Source organism: Sceloporus occidentalis, unplaced genomic scaffold, assembly GCF_023333645.1.
Source record: "Sceloporus occidentalis isolate IW3139 unplaced genomic scaffold, rSceOcc1.0.p SCAF_483, whole genome shotgun sequence".
In the NCBI taxonomy this organism is placed as follows: Eukaryota; Metazoa; Chordata; class Lepidosauria; order Squamata; family Phrynosomatidae; genus Sceloporus; species Sceloporus occidentalis.
Window position 1 is genome coordinate 1 of NW_028317463.1, and position 10,268 is coordinate 10,268.

At 50.1% G+C, this 10,268-nt stretch overlaps 1 protein-coding gene across 1 annotated transcript; it reads left to right on the forward strand.

The window, feature by feature from the left end:
• The first annotated feature begins 7,448 nt into the window (after positions 1–7,448).
• Positions 7,449–9,947, forward strand: LOC149271619 (class E basic helix-loop-helix protein 41-like). Its single transcript, XM_089507271.1, is given in 6 exon segments — positions 7,449–7,510; positions 7,590–7,653; positions 7,872–7,979; positions 8,166–8,277; positions 9,090–9,211; positions 9,213–9,947. Coding segments are annotated over 6 exon segments (1,203 nt in total).
• The last annotated feature ends 321 nt before the right edge of the window (positions 9,948–10,268 follow it).

The window sequence follows — 10,268 nt, forward strand, 5'->3', positions numbered from 1 at the left end:
GCAGTAGGTAGTGGGGCTGCGCTCCTCTCAGGCGCCGAAAGGGTTAATGAGAACCTCGGTAAAAATGTTCATTAAAAAAATTTAGAAAAAAAAGGCAGGACCTTATTTCAGATAAAGCGCAGTAGCCTGAAAAGCTTGCAATCTATATTTCCTTCCTGTAGCGTCATTAATGTGAAAAAAATAATATTCAGATTCTAACCCAATCGCATTCATCACAGCCTCCCAGGGATGGGAGTGATGGGAGTGATGAGAGTGATGGGAGTGATGGGAGTGATGAGAGTGATGGGAGTGATGGGAGTGATGCGAGTGATGGGAGTGATGGGAGTGATGGGAGTGATGCGGGTGATGAGAGTGATGGGAGTGACATTTCATAATGATGCCAAACAATTGTTTAACCCTTTGGGTTTAATGGACACCAAAGGCTTAAAACGATTGGCCACTCGACTGGAACGTGTTTAACCCATTTATGGCCAGTAGTGGTTGCAGGTCTCTGGCAATGAGCTGGTTAACGAGCGGTGTAACGTGACGTCTCCGGCTCCTCTCACGGGGTGCGTGACGCGGGCAGGTGGGTGGGAGGTGTGAACAGGTTTCCTTTCTCACCCCCGGCTGCTACTTCTGTTTTTTTTCTCAATTTAATCGTTAAAAGTTCTAAATTTCTAAAGAAGAAGAAAAAGTCAGAATTTTCCAGGCGACGTCCGAGCAGCGAACGGAATATTCAGCGTTTACCTAATATCTGATATTTTATGAGCCCCCAAAATACCCAATTAGTCAGAAAAACAAAGAAAACATTTGAAAGTCGCTGGCTGCGATACCCGGTAACACCGGACTCAGAAACCCAGAACCCACCGGAAGATCGGCCCCCGGCGGCCCCCGTCTAGTCGCCCGTTTCTCCTGCTGCAACGACTCAAACCTTAATCAGTCGTTTGAGAAGCTACGGCAACAAAACCGTGCGACCTATCAGGACTTGCGGCGACACGTAGGCGACTGCGATGGACCTCGTGAGACAACAAATAAATGTGGCAAAATGTGGCGATAAAGCAAGTATTTTCGGGCAGGGGCCGAGCGCGCAGAGGTTATACTACGATGAACGAACTGTGAGAAACTGCCCCCGGCCGCCCTAATACCCCTGGTTTGGTTCTCCTTCTCTTTGCCCCCCCTGCCCCCCCAGGCGCGACGCGATTAATGAGTCAATAAAGGAATAATGCGCTTTCTGCATTCAGCCGGCGAGCACCGGCCTCCCCGCAGCCGCCGTTTGCTGAAGTACCGGCCTGGGGCGGGGGGGGGCAGATTTATTTGGTGTACGAAGGTAAATTAAATCAGCGGAAATAAAGGTTTAGAAACACTTTCTTAACACTTCCCACCCGGTCTGCTCATTCCTGTATAAACCGCACAGCCCGGCAGCCTCGAATACCCCCAATGTCTCAGCCTGCCACCTCTGCTGTACTGCTGGTCTGTGCATCCACCACCATATCTGGCGTGTAAAATGCAGTTATTAATATTTAATATGAATGAGAGAGGCGATGTCGGTTTTGGGGATTCCACGGCCAATCCCAATTATTATCAGTCTTAGGAATCGTGCAGGTTTAACCCCTTGGGCCAGACGTCTGAGTGGGTCAGAGCTCATGTGACTGCAAAGGGTTAAACGCGAGCTGCACCCCGTGAATCCATCTCGGTGCAGAAATGTGTTTTTGCCGTCAGTCCGAAGAAGTCAAAAGGGCAAAACAGTGAATACGGCAGCGATGAAGGACGTGGTTTTGTTTGCCGAGCGCGGCCGCCGGGATCGCGTCGCCCGCCCTGTGCAGCTTTCTCCGGTTTAAACAGGGATTAGAAGGAGGTTTAAGGTGACGGGCGGCGGGAACGTGCGCTGAACACACGCCATTCATTATCAGACGCCGCCGACAATCACGCTCCGGAGACACAAGGGGTTAGAGGACAGACAGCTGCCCCCAAAAGCCCCTCTGCGGGGTATCAAGACCGGTACTTATTATTACAAAAAACCATTTATACCGATATAACCCATTATATCCTGTATATTCCTCATATTATATATTATATACTCTCCGGCCGTATAACTAATCCCGTCCTTATAACTGGTATATCCCTGTATATTCCTCATATTATATATTATATACTCTCCTCCCGTATAACTAATCCCGTCCTTATAACCCGTTATATCCCTGTATATTCCTCATATTATATATTATATACTCTCCAGCCGTATAACTAATCCCGTCCTTATAACCCGTTATATCCCTGTATATTCCTCATATTATATATTATATACTCTCCGGCCGTATAACTAATCCCGTCCTTATAACCCGTTATATACTGTATATTCCTCATATTATATATTATATACTCTCCGGCCGTATAACTAATCCTGTCCTTATAACCCGTTATATCCCTGTATATTCCTCATATTATATATTATATACTCTCCAGCCGTATATCTAATCCAGTCCTTATAACCCGTTATATCCCTGTATATTCCTCATATTATATATTATATACTCTCCCCCGTATAACTAATATAGTTACGTAATAGCTGCGTAATAAGTGTTTCCCCACAGGTACGTAAACTGCCCTCTATATAGACATAGCAGACGGCCCGGGGCAGTTATAAGTCCACGTGTAGGTGTCCGGGTGTTTGAGATGAGAAAGGAGCCTCCCAAATACTGACCCAAACATGTATGTGTGTGTAGGTGCGTGCGAGACGCTCTGCAATAAATATCCGGAATGTCATATGATGATTTTGAACTCCTTGTGTGTGAAATTTTTAACCCAATTTGTTGCGGCCCCGAAGCCAGAGAATGCGTTCTTTCACTGAGAATAAATAAACAAACCGTGTTTACTCGTGAAAAGTGGGGATTTCAGATAATTCATTAATCTGACTCATTATTCTTGGCTTTCAGTATAAAAAAAGAGTAACAAATCTGTTAATATTTATATAAAGCTGAATTTTTTTATAAATATTAAATATATATATATTTTATTTTGCGTTTATTTTTTATAGAAATGCGCCCCACGACCCAAACCAGAGACAGGGCAGGAAAGCTTTAACAGGTTACAGGGCTGCTTGGGTTGATCGTGCAGCGCAGTGGAGTATGATGGCGATATATACATTAATATGTAATAATAATGTATGTATAGAATGAGTTGTGTTGGTTTCGTTGATGTGGGGGGCTTGGGATGATCCCCCTTTACTTAGAAAAGGGCCAAGCTTGGAGTCCAGCCGAGGTCAGGCAGCCTGGAGTCCAGCTGAGGTCAGGGCAGGCAGCCTGGAGTCCAGCCGTGGTCAGGGCAGGCAGCCTGGAGTCCAGCCGTGGTCAGGGCAGGCAGCCTGGAGTCCAGCCGTGGTCAGGGCAGGCAGCCTGGAGTCCAGCCGTGGTCAGGGCAAGCAGCCTGGAGTCCAGCCGTGGTCAGGGCAAGCAGCCTGGAGTCCAGCCGTGGTCAGGGCGAGCAGCCTGGAGTCCAGCCGTGGTCAGGGCGAGCAGCCTGGAGTCCAGCCGTGGTCAGGGAAGGCAGCCTGGAGTCCAGCCGTGGTCAGGGCAGGCAGTCTGGAGTCCAGCCGAGGTCAGGGCAGGCAATGTGAAAAAACGTAAGTCAGAACGTTCAAAGAAGAACGTTCCAAAAATTGCTGCTGATACAAAGTATCGATAATGTTTCATTCCCTTCTTGGGGTAGAATTTATTACCCCCCCCTCCAGAAAAAACCCCCCGCCGCTTGGTTTGCCAAGCCAGGAATCCAGAATCAGATATCGTCAGCGCGGCTGCCCCAAAACCTGCTTTTTTAAGGTTACATTTGAAGACAATTTCAGCAGTTTTTGCTCAAGAAATAAATATAGAAGTATTTTTTTTTTTTATTCCGCTCCCTTCGCGTTTTTCCTGTTTTATTTTTGTGGTTTTTTGAGCGACGAGACGACGAGTTCAAAAGTTCATTAAAATGTTACAAATATTTCCAAGACGAGGAAGAGCGTTCGTGGCGACTACCGGCCGCGGTTTGGGTAATAAAAAGCGTTTTATAACAACGATTTAAGCGATGAAAGCTTTGGGGAATTATTGGGGAGATTATTTGTATTTTATTTTAAAGAAAATTAATCATTTTCTGGATTTCTACAAAGGGAAGAACTCTCCAAAAACAAATCTGAATCATTTAACAAATTAATTTACCGGTTTATCCTCCAAATATACGATATTTACATTTACCGGTTTTACCCGATGCTAAAAATCATCATAGAAGAGACTTTTTACTTAATTATATGCAGATTCAATGAAAATCATTTACCTGGCAAAAGAAAAATATTTGGCACAATTGATGTCAGCCAATAATTGTATTTGGCTACCTATATAATAATAATAATAATAACAATAACAATAATAATAATAACAATAGCATAAAATAATAATACAAGTAATAATAATAACAATAAAAACAAGCATAATAAAGGTAGTAATAATAATAGTACTACTAATAATAACAGCAATAATAATATTAATAATAATAATAATAATAATAATAAATAATAATAATAATAATAATAATAATAATCTGCTCCTTAAATCATTACACAGAATAATATTTTTCCTTCACTCTTCCAGCCTGAAACCAAGTCGTCACAGAGTCAGAATATAAACATGCGCAGGATGGGCATGCAGCTGTTCTGAATACAAAGAGGGTGGTAGATAAGTGAAGCAGCCTCCCAGCAGAGGTGGTAGAGGGTAATACAGCGAGGGTATTAAACATGCATGGGATAGACATACGGCTCCTGAATCTAAGACGAGACCAACGACTGATTAAGGTCTGAGTTTTACTCGGAGCCCCCGGCGCTCACCTGTCAGAGATTGTGACGTCCGGGAAGCTGACGGCCGTCGGGTTATTTGCGTCTCTAATGAGGACGATAAAACCCGACATTGTTGCGGAGTAAAAAGCCGCCGGGGGGCCGGTGACTCGGGGGCCGCGGCTTCTGATCCCGCGTTTAATGGAGGGTGACGGCGGGTTACAGACATTATGCAGAATATTCCTGCTCCGCGCCGCCGCTTTCATCCAAATGAGCGGAAAAATGGTGGCCGCGGCGCTGGCCGCTCCGGGGCTATTAACCTCCTGACTGATCGGCCACTAATGGGTCCGAGCGATAATCCAGGGGACCGAATATCCAGGAAACGCAAATTAATAGCCTTACAGATTTAGTCAATTTGCTGAATTAGACATTAACCTTAAATAATGTCATTAAAGCTAAAGGGTCAGAGGCTGCGATGGGGTGGAAGGGAGTTTTACGTTACTGAGAGGGTAGTAGATAGGAGGAATGGCCTCCCAGCAGAGGTGGTAGAGGGTAATACAGTGAGGGGATTAAACATGCATGGGATAGGCATACGGCTCCTGAATCTAAGACGAGACCAACGACTGATTAAGGTCGAGAGCCGCGCTGGGACTGGTTTTGTGTAGAAAGTGAGATTTTCCGGGCTGGAAATGAAATGTTTTGGGTTAATAACCTGATAATTATTGCTGAACGACTGGAGGCACTTTATAGGGTTATGAACCCCCCCCCCACGCTCGGGGCAGAGGCTGCGGGAACCTTTTATTTAACTCCAATTCCCATTATCCGGGAATTCCATGCAATGAGGTGCTGGTAGGCAGTTCCACTTATCTACCACCCCTTCAGTAATGTAAAAATCCTGATTTGAAAGTTATCGCCCCCCCCCCCACCAGGGACTCCGTGATCCGCTATTTGGGGGGGTTACAGACCCCGCACCCAAAAACACAGAGGCATTTCCCGGTACAGTACGGGGCCCCCACTACCCCCTGCGGGTCATTAACCATTTCTCCGATTACATCTTCATCCATCAGCCGGCCTCCGCCATTAGATTGCAAGCTCTTTAGATCAGGTGATTATTTAAATGCAACAAAACCTCCCCAGCCAGCAGGAATCACGGATCGGTGAATCGCAATCTGCCCCTTCACAGCCCCGAAAGTGCCCCCCGAATCAGCATAACACGTGACCCGGCTCTGGACGCACATGGCGAGGCGTGTAACAGGTGGAGGCGTGGATCCTCCGCCCGGCGTGTGGGATCCGAGGGAAGGGGATGTTACATAAGGGCTGAGATTGATGCGAGATAATGTTGTTGACACCTTTGGAAAAGCCTCCCGAGGTTTCTGCACAAAGCGCTCTCTGTGTGTCGCTGCGCATCAGGAGTTACGCGATTAAAGCACTTCATGTGATGCAGACATGAGCCCCGCTACAGCGCATGCAGGAAGAGACGGCCTCGCCGCCAGCGCACGTGTTCTACATGTGATCCGACAGCTGCCGGCACACGTTACATAACAGCAAGGGAGCGGCGGCGGCACAAACACCCCATCCGGGGGGCAAAACACGAAAGCAATTCATTCTCCCACTTTCTGTGACTTTTATTTTACAATAAGGGTCAGAGGCTTGTGGAACAGCCTCCCAGCAGAGGTGGTAGAGGGTAATACAGTGAGGGGATTAAACATGCATGGGATAGACATACGGCTCCTGAATCTAAGATGAGACCAACGACTGATTAAGGTTCGAGTCTCTACAGCAGGAGGAACGGGCGACTAGACGGGGGGCCGCCGGGGGCCGATCTGCCGGGGGGTTCTGGGGTTCTCTATAAATATTAAAATATTATTAAATGTTTCTTTCTCTTTGTTGCCCCAAATACTCTATATTATTAACCATTTCCGTGTCACCGGATCAGAGGTTTTACGTCCAATTTGTAGAATACAATAAAACGGACAAAAAAGAGAAAAGAAAAGAGCAGGGGAGGAAAAAACTTTGCAATTTTTAATTTAAAACAAGACTTTAATTTTCTATATAATTAAAAAAATATATATTTTTAAAGAGATGTAAATGTGATAATAATTCAGGAAATATTTAATAATAAAAAAAATCCTTTCTTTGACTCGGATTCCCCGCCGGCCGCAAGTCTTCCGATAAACTGGTAATTCCATTTAAAATACCCTTAAAAACTTTCCAAAGGGTTAAATAATTCATACGAGTCGTCGGTCTCGCCCCATGCGTGTTTAAAATCCCCTGGATGGATTAGCCACTACCGCTTCTGCCGGGAGCCCGTTCCACGTATCTACCGCCCTGCTCCCAGACTGCAAGGGTTAACGCAGGGAAACAAACGCACACCCTTGAGTGTCCCGGAGTGCGATGACATAACAGCCATCTGATTGGGGAAAGTCAGCTGTGCCAAATGCGATGTTTGGGTGTAATAGCGCCGGGCGCCGGGGGGGAGGCTGCTTGTGCTGCACTCCCTCCTCCTCCGGCAGGTGGCTCCACTGAGGGCCTCGTATGACTTTTGCAGCCATCTTTCCCCCTGCAAAGCAGACGGCTCAGTGAGCGGAGCTGGGGAGAGGGAGAGCTGCTGGCTCCGGATGAGCTCTGCCCCCGAGACGCTGCATCCGAGTCCCCGCCGCCGCCGCCGCCCATGGAGGACGCCGTGCACAGCCTGCAGGAGAGGCAGTTACTGGAGGGCAGGGATTTCCTGGGGTGAGTGTCTGACTTGGCGGCCCCCGGGGGGTCTGGAGAAGTCCGCGGCGGCTCCTCGTAACCTGTCACTTCTCTGCAGGATGGATTACCCCTCGCTGTACCTGTGCAAGCCCAAGAGGGGCATCAAGAGGGACGAGGGCAAGGTAAGGCGGGGGTTTGGGGGGCATTTAGGTTTTGTTTTTTGGGGGGGTATTTTCCGCAGACCCTCGGACAGACTTTTGCTTCCGAGTGACTTCGTTTTACTGCCCCTGAATTCTAAGTGTCCGAGGAGCGGGGGAGCAGGGGCAGATCCTGATACCCCCCCCGTATCCGCGTCTCGTGCCGGCAAACAAAGTTACCCCTGTCTGCTCCCCCCCCCCAGGAGACGTACAAACTGCCCCACAGACTCATCGAGAAGAAGCGGCGCGACCGGATCAACGAGTGCATCGCCCAGCTGAAGGACCTGCTGCCCGAGCACCTCAAACTCACCGTAAGAGTCAAGCCATGGCTGTCCGGGGGGCCGCTGGTCCGGGGCGCGCGAGGATACGAACTCAGCCGGGTTATTTGGGGGGGATGTGTCTGATCTCCCGGTTAAACGGGGGTATTTGGGGGGTTTGGGGGGGGGTGTTACACCAATCCTGCCCTTATTTTTCTATTTTGGGGGGTTTCTCCGCAGACGCTCGGACACTTGGAGAAGGCTGTCGTTCTGGAGTTAACTTTAAAGCACTTGAAAGGTTTGACGTCGCTGACGGAGCAGCAGCACCAACAGATCGTCTCGTTACAGAGCGGTGGGTACAGCGCCGAGCACACCTGCCTCATTCCGTGATTAACTGCGCAGCGCCGGGTACACCCGCTGGCACCCTGTAACGCAACAGTCGTATTTCGTAATGACCGACCTGCTGCGTATTGCACTTTACGCCCGAGACGAGCTTATTAACCCCGTCCTCCCCCCGCCGCTAATGTGCCATTAATGCTGGCCGTGCAACGCAGCAGAACATCGCATGTTTAACCCTTTCAGCCCCTGTCTGTGTATAACGAGCTCGGCCCCCCGGAGGGTTAAATCTGCCCCGTCGGTTACTTTGTATCCCTGATCGCTTTAGTACTAAGATAAACGCAGCGGCGATATATATTTCTATATGAATGGCTGGTTTCCGCGCAGCACCGGGTATACTGCGGGTGGACGGGGCGTATAGAGAAGCTGTTTTTGGGAATTCTTGAGAAAACGATTATTTGCCCCCCCCCGAGCCAAAAGTCGTAGCTTGTGATCGGGGTAATGAGCCAAAGTCCCGGCACTTCGGGCAGATCTGGGGCTATCAGTTTCAGCCTGAAGAGCAATTAAAAGGTTATTTGCCCCCGGAGCCCCCCCCCGGCGCAGAGGTAGAAGGGGGGGGTCCGGTAAACGCCGGCGCTTTGTCTCAGAGTTCTGAGTCACGGCTCCCAAAACTCCTTCCGCCTGTTTGCTTTCTAGGTGTTGTTTTATGGGAAGCCCGTAAAATGTCGCGCAGGCTCGGGGGGGCTGTGGGCTTTAATGTCTGCGCGGTGCGGAGATAAGCAGGTGGCCCCTGTTGACTTTTCTCCCTTCCTCTGTTTGCCGGGGCAGGGGATCGCGCCATGAAGTCGCCCGTTCGGGCCGATCTGGACGCGTTCCACTCCGGGTTCCAGACCTGCGCCAAAGAAGTGCTTCAGTATCTGTGCCGGTGCGAGAGCTGGACCCCCCGGGACCCCCCGCTGCACCCAGCTGCTCAACCACCTGCACAGCGTGTCCGGCCAGCTGCTCCTCCAGCCCCTCGCCGCCCCCAAACCCTGTCCCCTTCCGCCCAACCGCGGACCCCCAAAGCTGGAGAACCAAACCAACTGCGTGCCGGTCATCCAGCGGACGCAGAACGTGGAGCTCAGCGAGAACGACACGGACACCGACAGCGGCTACGGGGGCGAGGGCGAGAAGCCGGAAACCACGGCCCCCGACGGGGCCAAGGGCCAGAGAGGGGGCAACGTGACGGTCAAACAAGAGCCGCTGGACGAGCCGGCCCCGAAGAGGTTCAAGCCGGACTGCTCCGGGGCCGAGGCGGCCGGGAGAGCCGACGCCACCCTGCTTAACTCTTTAATGGGATTTGGTGGCGGCCCCTTTGGACAGCAGGCTCCTTTCTGTTTGCCGTTCTACTTCATTTCCCCGTCCGCCGCAGCTGCCGCCGCTGCCTACATGCCCTTCCTGGACAAGGGGGGTTTGGAGAAGTACCTCTACCCGGCGGCCGCTGCCACCCCCATCCCCCTAATCTACCCCGGAATATCTGCCCAGGCCGGGGGCGCCTTCCCGTGCCTCTCCTCGCTGTTACCCCCGGAGAAGGTGCCCGTCCTACTCCCAGAACTGTCGTCTGCGCCGTTCCAGGCGGACAGGGTGCCGGCCGACGACCTCCACGAGCCCTTACAAGACCTTTTGCAGCCCGCCAAGGAAAATTAACCCCGAAAAGACTGGAACGCCCCAAAAAATCCCCGCGACCCAACAGAGCGAGGAAAAAAAAACGGACGAATGACTTTGTAGCGAGTTCTGAAATAATATTACCGGATCGGCCCTCGGGGGATGAGGAGGGTCCCGCGGGTCCTAGTCTTATTTAACCCTTGCAGTGCCGGCTGAGCCTTGGTTTGGGGGGGGGGGGTAATGCGCCGCAGACCCTTTATGACGATGAATGTACGTTTTCTACAGTAAAAGAGACCCCCGTAAACTTCGGGCATAAAACGGGGGCAGATGTCTCCAGTCCTGATTCTAGAGGGTGTTGGCGCC